General features: G+C 40.8%; 3 protein-coding genes across 8 annotated transcripts in view; all 3 read left to right on the top strand.

Annotated features, from left to right (window-relative positions):
• The window catches only part of LOC131493688 (zinc finger protein 37A-like), an 80,584-nt gene that overhangs the window by 12,361 nt on the left and 49,774 nt on the right, over window positions 1-18,449 (top strand). The gene's annotated exons all lie outside the window — the stretch shown is intronic.
• The window catches only part of LOC131493667 (zinc finger protein 33B-like), a 94,023-nt gene that overhangs the window by 58,558 nt on the left and 17,016 nt on the right, over window positions 1-18,449 (top strand). Inside the window, exons 1-4 of one of the 4 annotated variants that reach the window (XM_058698274.1) lie at window positions 473-691; window positions 1,242-2,150; window positions 9,752-9,896; window positions 10,174-10,269. In XM_058698274.1, the coding sequence (XP_058554257.1) occupies window positions 2,136-2,150; window positions 9,752-9,896; window positions 10,174-10,269 (256 nt within the window). In that variant the 5' untranslated portion in view covers window positions 473-691; window positions 1,242-2,135. Of the gene's footprint in view, window positions 1-472; window positions 834-1,241; window positions 2,151-9,751; window positions 9,897-10,173; window positions 10,270-18,449 lie in introns of those variants that run through there. The other 3 variants (XM_058698276.1, XM_058698275.1, XM_058698277.1) reach the window with 3 other exon arrangements.
• LOC131493665 (zinc finger protein 33B-like) overlaps window positions 10,180-18,449 on the top strand; it is a 90,711-nt gene continuing 82,441 nt past the window's right edge. The window contains exon 1 of the mRNA XM_058698273.1: window positions 10,180-10,269. The gene's annotated coding sequence lies outside the window, so the exon portion shown is untranslated. The remainder of the gene's footprint in view (window positions 10,270-18,449) is intronic.

The raw sequence follows: 18,449 nt of genomic DNA, 5'->3' as shown, positions 1-18,449 counted from the left end.
CTCCTGGCTCTGAGCTGTCAGCACAGAGCCCGACACGGGGCTCGAACTCACGGACCGCGAGATCATGACCCGAGCCCAAGTCGGCCGCTCAACCGACTGAGCCACCCAGGCGCCCCGCTTTCATGATTTTGATATCTTGCTTGATCCCACCCTCGTTCCCTGGCTTTTTATTTCCAGAGAGAATCGCTGACGGTGTCAGATACTATTTTTTTATTTTAAAAATTTTTATTGCTTGATGGAATCTGTTTCCTAGTATTTAAAAAAGTGAAGTCGACAAGCAGTTTCCTTTTCCTGACAGCTCAGCTCTGTGTCCAAATTGCACACTGGGTGCACATAGATCTCGGCTGTAATCTGCAACTTTTGGGGATTCCCTGACGCGATCTGATAGTTTGGGTAACTGTTTGGGTAACTAACAAGCGCCCCAACCTTCTCACGCTAGATAAAGACTACACACTCTCCACTAAAGCCCATCGCCGCTCAAGGAGTCTAAAAGGAGCGGTAGCTCTGGCTTTCCGCGCGGAACGCTCCCACTGTCCGGTTCTGCGCTTGCCTAGTACCGCCTTCTGCGTCTCTGCACTTCCGTCCTGTTTCTTTTTTTCCTTCCGTTTAACTCAGTTCTCGTTGGGAGGGGCGGTTCTGCACCCGCCGTGTCTCTGACCTTTTCTGGGGCTTCATGCGCAGGGATCGATAGGTGAGCTTGGGACTATTGGACGAGGGCCAATGGGGGCGCCGTGTGCCCGGGAGTCTGTGCCCCGGCGGTCGGTGCCCGATGGCGTGGAGGAGGTCCGTGGACCGGGGACGGCGGGATGGGGACGTGTCCATCAGCACTAGAGGTCGGGCCGCCCCGGTGCTCAGTCCCTGCCGGAGCGGCCGGGGCCGTTCGCGGGGCCCGGTTCTGGAGGCCGCGGGAGGAGGGCGTGTGCCCGGAGGCGGTGGGAGAGGGACGGCGCCGCGGCCGGGAGGGGGGCGCGAGCGCGTCGGGTGGAGGCGGGGTGGTCCGGGAAGACGGGCGCCCCTGCCTGGGCTGACTCGGTTACCGCCCCGCCTCTTGGTTCTCCTTGTCTCCTTCCTGGAGTCCCCCGAGCGGCTCTCCAGTCGGGTGCGCGACTGCTTCTTGAGGTGTGGTGTTACTCAGTCTGGCATTAGGGAAGGATCTCCAAGAATCCCTTACTTTTTGTCTCATGGAATAGAAACATTGTTTGTTTGTTTGTTTGTTTGTTTGTTTGTTTTTCTTCTCGAAGGTTACTGACTTGTTCAGAATCACAGTTTGTTAGTGGCGAAGCCTGGAAGTTGTGTCTCCCGACTCCAGAGAGACTGCCTGCTTTTCCACACGAGGAAAGGCAAATGACTTTTAAAAAGATCCTTTTGAGAAACGGCAACCAGGATCAAGAAATGAAAACATAGACCTTTCATTAAAGCATTGCTTTTTATCGTTTTCTGTGTAATCAGTAATCAAAGGTTTAGTAACAGTGGGGAAATTGATAAACAGTTTAATCAGGAGTATTTTTTTAAGTTTACTTATTTTGGGGAGAGAGAGCGAGAGAGAGAGAGAGAGAGAGAGCCCAGAAGAAGCAGAGAAAGAGGGAGAGAGAGAGAATCCCAAGCGGGTTCAACACTGTCAACGCAGAGCCTGATGTGGGGCTCACTCCATCCCACCATCCCTGAGATCTTGACCTGAACAAGAATCCAGGCTTAACTGACTGAGCCACCCAGGTGCCCCAGGTTGGGAGTATTTTTTGTAGCAGTTTTGGTGAAGACTTAATGTTACCTCACTGAGTATAATGTCTTATTTAAACCTACTTTTTAATTTAAAAATTTTTTGTGAACCTCAAGAGAGCTTTAAACTGTTAAAAATCCCCGGGAAGCAAATATTTAGGTTTTCCCAGTGAAAACTTTTATGCCCAGCAGCCATTACATGATTAAGTCAGAGTCCTATTCGATAGTTGTTCTTTGAGCGTCTGCTGTCCTTTCTGAAGGTGAAAGGCACTGACGCTCTTCCTATCTATTGGGTTGTATAGTTTTATAGGGCAGGAGCATTCAGGAGCCACCAGGCAGGCCAGCTCTTTTAGGACCTCATTTCTCCTGTAACTCAGGACATCACCAGAGTTGTCTACACTTTTCCAAGGCAGCAGAAAATGAACAAATCCCAGGTAAGTTGTTCATTCCCCACATTATTTTGCAGTGGACTTGGTGAGATTTGTAAGAGTCCCATACTAATGGGAAATTAGCAATAGATAGAAATCTACCTTTACAGAAGATACAGAGTCACAGATCAATAGCAAGGCTAAGATGGCTTGTAGATGCATGCTGATCATTCTATATTTTAGAGTTTCTAAGCTGACCTACAAATAACATCTCTGTTTCTGAAAACCATGGAGAAAGGAAGACAGTCTTTCGGATACAGACAGAGTTTTTTCAAGACACAGACTTTTTGGATGATATCAAAGAAGTTTTGGTGTTAACGTAGGCACACATAGTGAATAACCTTCCTGTGACAGCCCTGAAATGAGTGCCTAAAACTATTCCTCACTGAAAGTAAAAGGGTTCAAGAGCTAGTTCAAGCAGTTAATTTAATGATCGTCTTGTTCGATCCTGGTATAAAACCTGATATGTTTAGGGGCGCCCAGGTGGCTCAGTAGGTTGAGCTTTCGAGTTTGGCTCAGGTCAGGATCTCACACTCCGTGAGTTTGAGCCCCACGTCAGGCTCTGTGCTGACAGCTCAGAGCCTGGAGCCTGCTTCAGATTCTGTGTCTCCCTCTCTCTCTCTCACACTCCCCTGTTCATGCTCTGTCTCTCTCTGTCTCAAAAATAAATAAAATGTTAAAAAAAAAATTAAAAAAAAAAAAAAAAAGAACTCTCCATGAGTACTTTAGCCGGGTTGTGTTTGCGAGTTATATAGCCTATCGTTTAAAGTTAAATTCTCCAGTAAGTCTGTCTGAGCTTCTCCGTCAAATTCATCCCATAGCTTTCTGCCTTGGTTTTTCTTCTTCACTGTTTGGGATCTGTCCAGGTAAAGGTTGCCAATGATTTAATTGTATTTACTGACCACTCTTTCCAGGAGACTCTTTGTCTCTTTTGATGGATACTGGAAAAATGGTTGAATAATACTGTTTATTGTTTTGAGTACTTCTAAAAATATGTAAATTATCTTAATGTGTAATTGACAGGCATTTTCTCTTCTTAGTTCACTAGTAATTTGAGATCTATCCATATGTAGCTTATTTCCTTTTTTTTTTTTTAATTAGAATTTTAATCAGGCTGCGCTCTCAGTGCAGAGGTCAGTCTCACGACAGTGAGATCATGACCTGAGCCGAAATCAAGAGTCACATGCTTTACCACCTAGACACCCCTGTAGTCTGTTTCTTTTAATGTTGGATTTTCCCCGCTGTGTGGCCACATTGTATTCTAAATACTATATTTTACTGATAGACATGTAGGTAATTTGCATGTTTCCTTAATATAACAGCTGCTGTGAATATCCGTGTCATTCTCTATGGTAAATGCAGATGTGTCTCCAGACTCTGGAGCATTGCTTCTCAGAGTGAGGATCTTTGGCCAGAAATGGCAGCGTCCCCTTGAAACTTGTTTGACATGCAGATTGTGATCCACCATCCCAAACCTACTGGAAGAGAACTTTTGGGGGCCGGGCCCAGCAATCTGTGTTCTTACGGGATGTCCGTGTGATGGTTGATAACACATTAAGTTTAAGAATCATTGGTCCAGTGTCCAGTGATTAATATTTTTGAGTTACAGGATATTAGGATTTCTCATTTTTCTAGGTAAATTGCTACTCATCAGAAAACTGTGTCTTCTCCAGATACTGAAGTTATTTCTACTTCAAATGGTTACAAACTTCACTGTTTAATTTGTATGTGTCTGATTATTGAGTTTGTGCAAATTTCATAAATTTATGGTGTATAAGTGTTCAGTAATATTAGAGTTTTCGGGTTGAATTCTTGCATACCTGTTGTTAGAATTATTTCTGTGCGTTTCATGGTTTTTAATATACATGTATCCTCCCCCCCCTCACCCCCCCACGAGAGAGAGTGGCAGCTGGGAGAGGGGGACAGGGAAAATCTTAAGCCAGCTCCACACTCAGGGTGTAGCCTGGCATGAGCATGGATCCCACATCCCTGGGGTCATGACCACAGCAGAAATCAAGAGTCTGGTGTTCAACTAAGCCACCCAGTATTATGTATTAAAATTTAAATATATTTTTATTTGCACTTTTTAATTGCTTGTTGCTGGCATGTTATTTTTTATATATTGACCTTATTTCCAACAAGTTTTCTACACTAATTTACTATACTTTAAAGTTTACCTCCCAAATGTGTGGATTTTTTATGTATACACATGTATAATCTGGGAATAGTGACACTGTTATCTACTTTTTCCAGTTTTTATACCTTTTTTTTCTTTATTCCCTCTTACGTCCTCAAATGTATAATATTAAATGGAAGCAAGAGTAAGGGGGAAGCTTTCCTTTCAGTATGTATTTTTGCTTTTTTTTTTTTTTTGCATTTCTTGATGACATCAAGGATATGCAGTTCTGTTCCTAGTTATGTAAAATTTTTCTTTTTTTCATGAGTACCTATTTAATTTTATTAAATGGTTTTGGTCATCTATTGAAATCATGATATGATTTGTCTCCATTATCTTAGTAAATTACGTTAAATGTAATGTAAAATTAATACATTAATTTTGAATATAAAACTAAAGAGATATTTCTGAATAAACCTAACCTGGTTATGATAATATTTTGTTTTGGAATTATGTATCTGTCCATGAAAGAGATTAACCAGTAAAGGTATTTTTTGCTGGTAAGGGATATGTTCTTGTTTGGATTTAGTATTTAGTGTCAAAGATATTTTGAATATGTAACAAGAATTCTTGAGTATTTCCTCCTGCTTTCTCCCCAAAATTGTGTTTTATTTTGTTTCTACTTTTTTAAGTATTCATTATATGTATTGCCATCTTTTCCTGGAGTTAATTTCCCTCCCTTCTATTCTTTGTGTGTTTTATTTTGTTTCTACTTTTTAGGTATTCATTATATGTATTGCCATCTTTACCTGGAGTTAGTTTATTTCCCTCCCTTCTTTTCTTTCTTCATTGTTAAGTAGGCTCTGCACGAAATGTGGGGCTCGAACTCATCACCCTGGCTTACAACATCCCATATTTTCCTTCTCCTCCCAGCCTCTGGCAATCCCTATTTTATGCTGTGTTACTATGAGATAGGGATTTTGTTTTTGTTTTTGTTTGTTTGTTTTTGAGATACTACTTATATATCGTAAGTTATACTATATGGTATTTCTTTTTCCTCTGACTTATTTCGTTTAGCATGGTGTCCTCAAAGTCTGTCCATATTGTCACAAATGGCAGGCTTTCCTTTGTTATTATGGTTGAATAGTATTCCATTGTGTGGGTGAGTCTATATATATACGTATTTATATATATACACACATTCTCATTACCCCATTCCTCTGTTGATGGATACTTAGGCTGTGTCATGCCTCAGCTATTGTCCATAGTGCTGCAGTGAACAGGGGATTACAGGTGTCTTTTGCAGTTTTCTTTCCATCCCTTTTGGATTTGTACCTAAAATTGGGATTGCTAGATCATCTGGTAGTTCCATTTTTAATTTTTTGAGGGACCGCCATAGTGTTTTCCAAGGTGGCAGCACCAGTTTACATTCTCACCAACAGTGAATGAGGGTTCCCTTCATGCCACATTCTTGCCATTTGTTATTTCTTGTCTTTTTGATAATAGTTATTCTGAGAGGTGTGAAAGTGGTATTTCATTGTGGTTTCAATTTGCATTTCCTTGATGATTCATGGTATTGAGCACCATTGCATGTACATATTGGCCGTTTGTAGGTCTTTGGAAAAATGTCTGTTCAGGTCCTTTGCTCATTTTAATTGGATTATTTGCTTTTTGGTTTTTGTATTCTATGAGTTGTGTATACATTTTGGATATTAACGTCTTATCAGATACATGATTTGTGAATATCTTTTCCCAATCTGTAGGTTACTTTTCACTTTATGGACTGTTTGCTGGGCAGAGCTCTTAAGTATGATGAAGGCTTGTTTGAGCTTTTGTTGCCTTGCTTTTGGCATCTTAATCAAAGAAAACATCATCCTAAAAAACAATGTTGAGCTTCTCCCCTATGTTTTCTTCTAGGAATTGTATGGTATCAGTTCTTATGTTTAAGTCTGATTCACTTCAGGTTAATTTGTAAGAGTGGTGTAAGATAGGGGTTTGGTTTCATTCTCTTGCATGTAGGTGTCCCGTTATCCCGCCACCTTTTACTGTAGAGACTATCCCATCCCCATTGTGTGTTTTTGGCACTCTGTCAAAAATCAGTCGACCATATGTGCGTGGGTTTATTGGGGGGTTTCTCTTCTGTTCCATTTGACTGCAACTGTTTTTATCACTGAAATAAGTCTCCCTTTCGCTGCAGTTGGTATTCCCTGTAACGTACCTTAATTAGGCCTTCCTTCACTTCGTTCATTAACCATTTATGAATAGTTAGTACGTGTCCTAATGTGTGCCAGCTGGTGAGGATTCTAAGAATGAGACATCGCTCTTTATAAGGAGAAACTCTTAGAACTGTGTAGGGCATTAAAAGAAACTCACGTGATTTTGACGTTACTGTAAGTCCTACGGTGGGGATCCTGTTTTGTTTTCCTTATGATTTTTCATTTCTGGTTAAAAATGAAAAGACAAGATTTTCAAGGCTAAAATAACATAATTGTTTTTTGTATTGGGTGACGTACCCCATTTGTATTTGTTCTTGTTAGGCTTTAGTCCCTCCATCTGACAATGTATTTATTCCCTATGCTTTTTCTTGGTTGTGTGGGACACCCCGATTTAGTGGGAGCCGGTAGGGGGCGCCAGTGAAGAATTCACTCAAGACAGAACAGAGGAAATAGAAGTTTACCGGATACCCTGCAAGGGAGCAGCAGGCAGGATGGCAAAGGGGAGACCGTCTGTTACTAGGCGGTGGTGAGGGGCTGTAGTTCTAGAGTAGCTGTAACTTTTCCCCCTTTTTTGGTAATCTCAGGCACTGTGCCTGCCGTGGGCAGCCCATTGGTCAGTGAGGGCCTGTGGCTTAATGAGCCTGTTCACGTCAGCTTGGTGGTCGTGGTCGCTGTGGATCCTTTTGCCTTGCTCAAGCTTTGACTGCTCAAGCCTGCTGTATACACAAGTGGTCTCTAGAGGTTGTTCGTTTGTATTTTATTGGATTATTTTGTTTTCTTTTTTCAACACTGCATCAGTCAGCTTGTCATTGACAGCTTTGTCAAATGACAAAATGTGTCATAACAAAGGATTCCTAAATTTATTTTTTGTTTGTGTCTGTGATCTTAGGGGCTAAGGCGTGGCTCTGTTCCCTGTGCTGTGCATTATGGGGTCAAGGATGAAGGATGATGTCTCTGAAACTTCTCCCTGAAGTGACACATTTCCCTTGTACTACTTTTCATTGGACAAAGCAAGTCACGTGGCCCAGGTTCATGTCAGGGGCAGGATTTCTAATGTACCCTTATGGGCAGGCTGGGGGGCCAGGACTTAAAGTTTACTCCTTCTAGAGTGGTTCAGTATTTAATTTTTATTCTAATACTAATTATCATTTAAGTTTAAATTGTGGTTATAGTTTGTAATTTTCCTTCAACATATGAAAGGACCTTTATTATTACTGCAATTCGACCTTTACATTTACTTCAGTCATCTTCTGCTATCCCGTATTTTGTGGAAGCCCTCTGAAGTAGTTTGTTTCCCTTAATGAAGAATATTTGTAATACTGTTTTTCAGACAGTTTCATGGGGCACCTGGGTGGCTCAGTGGCTTTAGCATCCTTCTCTTGATTTCAGTCCAGGTCACGATCTCACGGTTCCTGGGATGGAGCCGTGCTTGGGGCTCCACTGTCACAGCATGGAGCCTGCGTGGGATCCTCTGTGTCCCTTTCTCTCTGCCCCTCCCCTGCTCGTGCTGTCTCTTTCTCTCTCTCAAAATAAATAAAGAAACCTAAAAAACTTTCTTGAAGCGGTTTCATTAAAGGACAGAGCTGGTATGTCAGGAATGATTTGGAATCGAATATATCTCTTGATTGGTGAATTCTAATTATGTGCCTGGATAATACTACGTTGAGTAAGTTTTCTGGATTAGCTAGTGCAATCCTACACCACCTTTATGCTGTCGGTACTGAAATTACAGAAGCGTATAAGGATTTACGTTCGGGATCTCTATAGAATAGTTCATTTGCAGAAAATGCAGTTTGAGAAGTGGACAGATTTGAGATCTCTTGAGTCAGGTCCACCAGAAGATGCCTCTTCTGCCAGTTTGCTACTTGAAATGTGAGAACCGGAACTCACATTACAAGTGATCCTGGAAGTGTTCTCAGTGGTTCCTGAGGTGCCTACTGGTTTTGAAAGTGACTCAGGAAGATCTTCGTGTGCTGCTGATTTTATCATCTTGCTCCACCTCACTTCGTCATAGACTTGTCATGTCTCAGCGTATTCTCCCACTTCAGGTACTTAAGGAACCTCAGCCTTTATACTCACGATATGTAGCTGCATCAACAGGTAGAAACATGTTATTTACATATATTTTTTAACTTTTTTATGTTTATTTTTGAGAGAGAGAGAGAGAGAGAGAGACAAAGAACATGAGTTGGGGAGGAGCAGGGACAGAGGGAGACACAGAACCCCAAGCAGGCTTCATGCTGTCCTTACAGAACACGAGGCGGGGTTCAAACCCGTGAACACGGAGATCATGACCTGAGCCGAACTTAGCCACCCAGGCACCCCTCGGCTTTTACCTTTTAAACTGGAGAATAAAAATTTGTAACAAAATGTATTGATAGTATATTTATGTAATTCATAAATATCAAGTTTGGTAGTACTCAAAAGTGTTTGGTTGTTTTTTTAAATTTTTTTTTAATGTTTATTCATTTTTGAGAGACAGATCATGAGCAGGGAAGGGGCAGGGAGAGAGGGAGACACAGAATCCGAAGCTGGCTCCAGGCTCCGAGCTGTCAGCAGAGCCCGACGCGGGGCTCGAACTCACGAACTGCGAGATCGTGACCTGAGTCGAAGTCGGACGCTCCACCCACTGAGCCACCCGGGCGCCCCAGTACTCCAAAATATTCTTTAAGGTGGAAAGTGATCACACATTGAAGACTCGGTCTAATTTACTCTGTGATCCATTCCATGAATTCCTTTCTGGCACTTCCTGTCATCACAGATCCAGGCTGGATTCTCAACTTTTCCTCCACCATTTGCCCTCTTCTCATTTCGCGAATGTGTTAATGGAGCCCCGCCTTTGCTTGCACCGGGGACCACGACCCTGTGTTCATGCGAGTACGGGTTTCCTCTTCTCCACCAGCCGTTCTTCAGTGAGGCCCCACAGAGAGCTAATTTTGCTGCTCGTTTGTTTTAGTCTGTCTTGTGCATACTTCACCTTAGCGATTGTAACCTGTCACTGCATGTTTTCTTATCAGATTATGTGCTCCTTGAATACAAGAACAGTTTTATTAATCTTAGCATTTCTAAGAATTGGAACAGTTCCGGATACGTTGTGGGATTTGGTGATTTTTACGTTAATAATACCCTGAAGCAATGGCATAGCGTTTGTTAGATTTCTCGTCTTCCCTCAAAGCCTAAAGCCAAACACACCTTCTGCAGACTGTTTTGGTAATCATGAGAAGGATTGGTTCCCATACAGCTTTTTCCATGTCACCCAATTCTGAACATTTCAGATTGAACAGAGATTCCAGGGATCGGTATCATTTAAGGATGTGACCGTGGGCTTCACCCAGGAGGAGTGGCAGTGCTTGGACTCAAGTCAGAGGTCCCTGTACAGGGACGTGATGCTGGAGAACTACAGCCACCTTGTCTCAGTGGGTAAGGACTGTTTTTATATAATTCCAAGTAGCATGTTTTGATTGTGTTAATTATGAGGCGTATAGGCTCTGTGCCACGTTGAATGATATTTAAGATTGGGATTCAGGAGTCATTGCCGATTGACCACTTTTGGGCGCCAGGAAGGTAGTTGTGTTTACCTCTGCAGTGAAGTGTTCCGTGGCTTCTTCACTGAGCAGCTGCAGCGGCTTCCTCCTCTTCCAGAGGCCCTGAAGTCTAGGCCACCTGGTCTGAATCCTGAATGATTTCACGTTGACAGGGTCCTGTGCTACCAAACCAGAGGTGATCTTCAGGCTGGAGCAAGGAGAGGAGCCATGGATATGGGAGGAAGAATTCCCAAGCCAGAGCCTCCCAGGTGAGTGGATACATACGGCACCGATGAACATCAGGACATTTATTATCTTCCCATGGTTAACCCAGGGCTGGACAACTTTGGAATGTGTTTTTAAGGTACCTGTTTAGAAGTCATAATCCAGTGAGTGACTGAGAATACTGGTTATTGGACCAAACCTCCAGATTCTGCTCTCACGAAAAATCTTCTCCTGTTTGATTCACGTTTTGAATATTCACCGTTCTTACATTTGTCAACAGACCAATCTTTGCCTCCTCCCCTTTGCCATCGTTTTCCTGCATGAGTGTGTGTTTCTCAAAGCAGTGTCAGCCTCCGACCTTACCGGCGTTGTTGCACTGCATTCCTGCTGTTCCCAGGCATTGTTTCATACACTGATTTTCCGACTCAAGTAATTTTTGAGTGCTTGCTGTTGTCTAAATACCATCGTAGTGAGAGGCGCCTGGGTGGCTCAGTCAGTTGAGCGTCTAACTTCAGCTCAGGTCATGATCTTGCAGTCCATGAGTCGAGGCCTGCATCGGGCTCTGTGCTGACAGCTCAGAGCCTGGAGCTTGCTTCAGATTCTGTGTCTCCCTCTCTCTTGGCCCTCCCCCACTCGTGCTCTGTCTCTGTCTCTCAAAAATGAATAAACATGAAAAACATTTTTTTGATTAAAAACAATTAATAAATGCCATAGCAGTGAAAGAATAATGTGCCAGTGACTTTATACAAGTAGCACTAGTGGCCAAGAGATACATGGAGAGGTGGTCAACATCACTACCGTGAGGGACATGCACCGCCGAGCCACATCACACCATTTAGAATGGCTAGCACCAAGAAGACAAGAGAGAACAAGTGTTGGCGAGGATGAGGAGAAAAGGGAACTCTTGTGCACTGTCGGTGGTGGTGATGTAAATTGGTTCACCTACTGTGGAAAAGGGTGTGGAGATTCCTCAAGCAGTTAAATATAGAACTGTCCTAGGATCCCGCAGTTGTTCCTGGGAACATACCCGAAGAAAATGAAAAGAGGATATCGAAGAGAATATACACATTCATGTGTATCACGGCCTTATTCACAATAGCCAGATCTGGACACAATCTGAGTGCTCGTCAGTTCATGAATGGCTAAAGAAAGAAAAGAGAGTAGTAGTATTCGGTCATGAGAAATGACATCCTGCCACTTTAGGAGAAAGACAGTTACCGTATGGTGTCACTTATATCTGGAATCTGGAAAAGGGAAACTCATGATAACAGAGGGTACTGTGGTGGTTCCCAGGGGATGGGGTGTGGGAAAGGAGTGATGGCACAAGATCGGAAGAGTACTAAGTAAGCCTAGAGATAGCGGATACCATATCAAGAATGCAGACAGTATCGTATTGTGATAACCACACTTGCCAAGACACCAGAACTGAATGGTTCCAGTCACTAATAAGGCATGGGAATTGTGTAACATAATAAAGGTGCTGATTACTGGTACAGTAGCAGTCATAATACAGTTTATAATTGTCTGAAACTAACGTGCACCTTGAATTTATATAGTTATATGTCTCATGCATTTAAAAAGTAGCACTAGAAAGAGATACTTCTGCGTATTAACGCTGTGTAATGCTAAAAAATGACCATGGAAATTAGAGCAGAGTTAAATTGTGCTGCTTTAAGAAGAGTAGTCAGGGGAGACCTGAAGTAGGAGATCAGCCACCCTAGAGCCGGATGTGAGTGAAATGTTTGTGTGAGTTGGGCGGTTTCTGCCTCTTCTCAGCAAGGGGAATAGCACCCACTAAGCCAATGAGCAGGAATGTGTTTGGTGTTTTTTGGGAAATAGCGAAAAAAAAAAAAAGTACAATGGCCAAAGGGGAGTGAGTGATTGATGAGTGTGGGACAGGAAATGACGTCAGGCAGTTGTGGTCCACAAGGTAAATATCATAAATCTTATTAAAGTTTTTAATGTTATCCTTTTTAGTATATTTTGGTTAACAAGCAATGTGTGGTTTATGTTTATAAGATCTTTCTCGCCCCTGGAGAAGATATTGGGAAGAGCATAAGCACTACAGATGTCGCTAGAGGACGCTTGTCGTTTTCCTTTAGGGTGATTATGGTCAGTCCAGATTGGAAGGCATGGAGGTAACGAGAGGAGGGTGGATTCTCTGTGTGTCGGGAATAAGAGTAACAGAAAGGGAAGAGAGGGTGGGACTTGAAGGATTTTAAAGAATAACGGTTGAAAACTTCCCAAGTTGGGCAGAAGAGCTAAAAGTACTCATTGAAGAATCTGCATGAACTGTAAGTAAGATCAATGCAAAGGGATCCATGCCAATGGCATGTCATGATTACATTTCTAAAAATAAGAGAATGTTTCAAAGTAGCCGGAGAGTAGCATCTCCTTTTCTTTGGAAATGATAGTGGATGTTTCAGCCAAAAGCATGGAAGCTAGAGGGAAATAATGCCCTTTTTTGAGTATTGAAAGAAAAGAACTTTCAGACAAAAGCGGTATCTTATGAACATATATTCATGAGAGGAGAGCTGAAGATACCATAAAAAGGAAAACTAAGAGAAAGTGTTGTAAGCAAACAAAACTTTTAAAAATGGCTAGAGGACGTTCTCCGAATCGAAAGGAAATAACACTAGAAAGTTGGAACTTTAGAAAAGAAAGAAAATGGAAATGGCAAAAATAAGGGTAAATATAATGGAGTTTTCTTCTCATGAGTTTCTACAATCATATTTGATTCAGGCAAAATTTAGAAATATCTTATTTGATGCTCTACATGTGGAGAAAATAATATAATTACATTTAAAAGATAGAATAAAGGGCTTTAAATGGAATTAAAGTGTTACATTTCTCTTGAAATGATAAGATGTTGATCCGAGAAGACTGTGATAAATTATATATGCGCCTTTTACCTAGAAATGGACTCAAATACCCTGAACAACCACTAAAAAATTATATGAAGTGGTACATTCAGAAATAGTGTAAACAGAAAAAAACCAAGTACTCTAAATTAATGAAGATTGAATGTTTAAAAAAATGTTCAGGTAACCAGTAAGAAAATAAGTTAGGAAGAGATGAATGAGAAACTGAGAAAACAACCGAAAAATAAAATGGCAGACTTAAACCTTGACATTAGCAGTGTTCATCAATGTAAATGAACTAAATACACCAATAGGCATATAAATTGGTAGACTGCATGAAACAGAAAACATGATGCAGAAATATGTTATCTACAAAAAATTCACTTCAGACAGAACATAGTGAGGTTGATAGGGAATAGAAAAAGATGGGGGCACCTGTGGCTGGGTTAAGCATCTGAGTTGGCTCAGGTCATGATCTCACGGTTCGTGAGTTTGATCCCCACGTCAGGCTCTGTGGTGAGAGTTGAGAGCCTGGAACCTGCTTCAGACACTGTGTCTCCCTCTATCTCTGTCTCCCTGTCTCTCTTCCCCTACCCTGCTCATGCTCTGTTTCTCTCTCTCTCAAAAATAAACAATAAAATTTTATGAAAAAGATGTACTATGCAAATACTAATGAAAACAAAAGCAAGATTGACTCCATTAATATCAGATAAAGTAGTCTCGATGGCAAAGAATATTATTAGAGAAAAAGGCAGTGATCCAAAATGTGACCGCACCAAACAATAGAACCTCCTAGGACACAAATCAAAACTGACTGAACTGAATGGATAAATAAACAAACCTTCAATTATATTTGGGGAATTCAGCACCTTACTCTTAGTAATTGGTAGAACTTGTAGACAACAGATATGAATTAATAGCAGATGTGGAAGAGCTGCAGAGCACATCCCTGAACAGGATTGAACGAAAATGTAGAATACTACCTAACAGATTGAGGTACCTGAGTGGCTCAGTTGGTTAGGAATACTACCTAAAAGAGCAGGGTATGTGTTCTCCTCCAGTGCTTGTGGAGTATTCAGTAAGGGAAACCATATGCTGGGCCATGAAGAAAGCTTAGGAAATTTTGCAGAACTGAAATCATGCTATGGTGTCCATACTGTGGGGGCACCTGTGTGGCTGAGTTGGTTGGGAGTCTGACTTCGGCTCAGGTCATGATCTCACGGATTTTGAGTTCAAGCCCCGTGCTGGGCTCTGTGCTTACAACTCAGAGCCTAGATCTTGCTTCAGATTCTGTGTTTCCCTCTCTCTCTGCCCCTCCCCGACTTGTGTTTTGTCTCTCTCTCAAAAATAAATAAAAAACATTACCCCCCCCCAAAAAAAAAACCCTCACAAAACAAAAAAAAGAAATCAAACTGAATCATTAACAAGAAGTCACCAGACCTTACAAATTAAACAAGACCCATGTAAGTAAAGCATGAATCAAAGAAGGCTCAAAGGAAATTTTAAAAATACTAAGAACTAAATGAAAAAGTATACCAATTTGTGTGTGAAGCAGCTTTAAGTGCTGTTATGGAAGTTTATACTAATAAATGCTAACATTGGATAAGATGAAAGGTCTCGAATCCATAATGAACTTTCTACCTTAAGAAAGTGGAAAAGGGGCGCCTGGGTGGCGCAGTCGGTTAAGCGTCCGACTTCAGCCAGGTCACGATCTCGCGGTCCGTGAGTTCGAGCCCCGCGTCAGGCTCTGGGCCGATGGCTCGGAGCCTGGAGCCTGTTTCCGATTCTGTGTCTCCCTCTCTCTCTGCCCCTCCCCCGTTCATGCTCTGTCTCTCTCTGTCCCAAAAATAAATAAAAAATGTTGAAAAAAAAAATTTAAAAAAAAAAAAAAAAAAAAAGAAAGTGGAAAAGAACAAAGTAAATCCACAGCAAGTAGGAGAAAGAAAATGAAAAAAGCAGAAATCAATGAAGTTTATAATAGGAAAACAGTAGAGAAACCTAATGACACAAAGCCAGTGCTTAGAAAAAAAGTAAAATTGTTAAACCTAGCAGTCTTCACACACACACATGCACGCACACCCCAAACCACCAATATCAGGAAGGAAACGGGGCTATCACTTCTGCATTCATTAACAGGATGATACTTAAAATGTTATGCTCTTAATTTGACAGTCGAGAAGAGCTGGATCAATTCTTTAGAAATCCTAAACTACCAAACTCAAGATGACATGGACAATTTGAATGGTCCATACATTGTCATAGAAGATATCGTAGATAATTTGAATTAAAGAAATTTAGTTTAAAATAGATTAAAAAAATCTACAGATGTTTTTACCGTCTATCAAACATGTAACCATTTAAGGAGGAATTAACACTGATTTTACACAATGTCTTCTAGAAAAATAGAAGGCAACAGTTCTAATGGAGTTTTTTCTTATCCCGATATCAAAACCATATAATGATAGCCCAGGAAACAAAATTAATCTATAGATCGATATGTCCCATAAATTTACTAGCACAATTCCTTAACAAAGTATTAGCAAATAGAAACTAGCCATGTACAAAAAGAATCCTACACCGTGACCGAGTGGGATATATTCCGAGTATGCAAAGTGGTTCAACATTCCAGAACCAATCAGCGTAATCTACCATAGGCTGACAAAGATGCTGTTATACATAAAATTGCTTTATTAATTTCCTTTCAGATTGTTGATTGCAGTTGCATAGAAGCCTCACCTGATTTGGGGGTGGTTATATTGTGGCTTACGGCTTTTCTGAATTTATTTATTATCTTGAGTGGCCTTTTTGTAAATTCCTAGGGATGATTTGTAGTTAGAGGGAACTTTTCCACTCTTTCTTTAAGGCCAAAGAATTGTTTCCTTAATCCCAAAAGCAGATGGTCACTCTTGGAAGAAAAACTACAAATAATTCTTAGGAATATAGATGCAGACCTCCAAATAAAGTCCAACAGTGTAGGAAAAGAATTATATGCCATGACGAATTAGGATTTATTCCAAACCTGCAAGCTCATTCAACATTCAAAAATCAATGAACATAATCCATCCCATCAGTAAGCTGCAGAAAAAACAAAACAAAACTGTATGATCCTTTGATAGGATCCTTTGATGCAGAAGAAGCATTTAACAGAATCCATGTATGTTTAAAATTCAGCAAACTAGGAATAGAGAATTTCCTCAAGTTGATGAAAAACATCTACCAAAGAATCTGTTAACATCACATATAATAAAGAGAAACTGGGTGCTTTCTCTCTAAGATCAGGAGCAAGTCAGGGTCATCCGGTTTCACCACTCTTATTTAGACATCTTAGTAGAAACCCTAGGTAATACAACAAAACAGGGATATGAAAGGTGACAAGGGAAGAAATAAAACTCTTCTTTTTGCAGAGATTCGATTGTCTAAGAATCCTAATGCGGCACACTCCTACAACATAGAAGTCATTTATGGGAAGGTTGCTGGATACAAGCTTAATATTCAACAGGCATTTGCCTTATTAATATTTTAGTTGTAGTTGTCTTTGTATTGGTGAGTTGTAAGCATTCTTTACATATTCTGTATATCAGTCCCTAATTAAGTATATTGTTTACAAATATTTTCTCCCGTTGTGGCATTGTCATTTAATATCTTGACTGTGCGTTTTGCAGCAAAAGAGTTTTTTGTTTCATGAAGTACAGGTTATCTGTTCTATCTTTTGTCACTATTGGTTTTGGTGTTGTATCTAAAAGGGCTGTGTCTATCCCAAGGACAAAAACATTCACTCTTATATTTTCCTTAAGTAAATAGTTGTTACATTTAGGTCTGTTACCCATTTTTGTGTATGGTATGAGGAACGAGTTTAATTGTTTTGCATGTAGCTATCCAGTTGCTTCAGCATGAGTTGTTGAAGAGGGTGTGTATGTGTGGGGGTGTCATTTTGACAATACATCATTTTGACACACACACACACACACACACACACACACACACCCATTTCACATACCCCCAAACCCACACCTCTGACAACCATCAGTATGTTCCCTGGATCTATAAAATCACTGTATTTGTGTTTTTATTTTTCAAATTCCATTTAAGTGAGATCATTTGGTATTATTCTTCCTTTGTCTGACTTCTATGACTTTACATAATGCCATCAGGATGTATCCATGGTGTCCCCAAATGGCAAGATTTCATTATTTTTTATCGCTGAATAGTATTCCACATGTATATCATGTTTATAAGATATGTATACATAATATATACATATGTAAAATATATGTACTTTAGTATACGTAACGTATATAACTTAACGTATAACTATATATTCTTCATTTATTTGTATAGTAGCACAGTGAAGAAATGTGTGTATGTCTTTTCAGGTTAGTGTTTTCATTTTTTTCAGATAAATACCCAGAAGTGGAATTGCTGGATCATATGATAGTTGTATTCTTTTTTTTTTTTTTTTTTTTTTTTTTTAATTTTTTTTAACGTTTATTTATTTTTGAGACAGAGAGAGACAGAGCATGAACGGGGGAGGGTCAGAGAGAGAGGGAGACACAGAATCCGAAACAGGCTCCAGGCTCTGAGCAGTCAGCACAGAGCCCGACACGGGGCTCGAACTCACATACCGCGAGATCGTGACCTGAGCCGAAGTCGGATGCTTAACCGACTGAGCCACCCAGGCGCCCCTGATAGTTGTATTCTTAATGTTTTGAGGAACTAACTACCATGTTGTGTTCTATGGTGGCTTCACAATTTACCTTCCCACGAACAGTACCCAAGGGTTTCCTTTTCTTCACATCCTTGTAAACAGTGGTTATGTCTTTTCTTTTTGGTAATAGTCATTCTAATAGCATGAAGTGATATCTCATTGCGGTTTTGGTTTGCGCTTCCCTGATGATGTAGTGTTCCTTTTTCAAGTACCTGTTGGCCGTCTGTATGTCTTCTTTGGAAACAAGTCTATTCATATCCTCTGCCCATTTTATTTTTATTTTTATTTTTATTTATTTATTTATTTATTTATTTTTTAATGTTTATTTATTTTTGAGACTGAGAGAGACAGAGCATGAACGGGGGAGGGGCAGAGAGAGAGGGAGACAGAATCGGAAAAGGCTCCAGGCTCTGAGCCATCAGCCCAGAGCCCGACACGGGGCTCGAACTCCCGGACTGCGAGATCGTGACCCAGGCTGAAGTCGGATGCTTAACCGACTGAGCCACCCAGGTGCCCCAATATCCTCTGCCCATTTTAAATCAAATTTGATTTTTCTTATTGAGTAATATTAGTTGTGTTTTGGACATTAACCCCTTATCAGATAAATGGTTGCAAATAGTTTCTCCCATTCAGTGGATTGTCTTTGATTTTATTGATG

This window comes from Neofelis nebulosa, chromosome 13 (genome assembly GCF_028018385.1).
Source record: "Neofelis nebulosa isolate mNeoNeb1 chromosome 13, mNeoNeb1.pri, whole genome shotgun sequence".
Lineage (NCBI taxonomy): Eukaryota > Metazoa > Chordata > Mammalia > Carnivora > Felidae > Neofelis > Neofelis nebulosa.
Note: the sequence above shows the minus strand (reverse complement) of the source record. Positions and strands in the feature narration are given on the sequence as shown.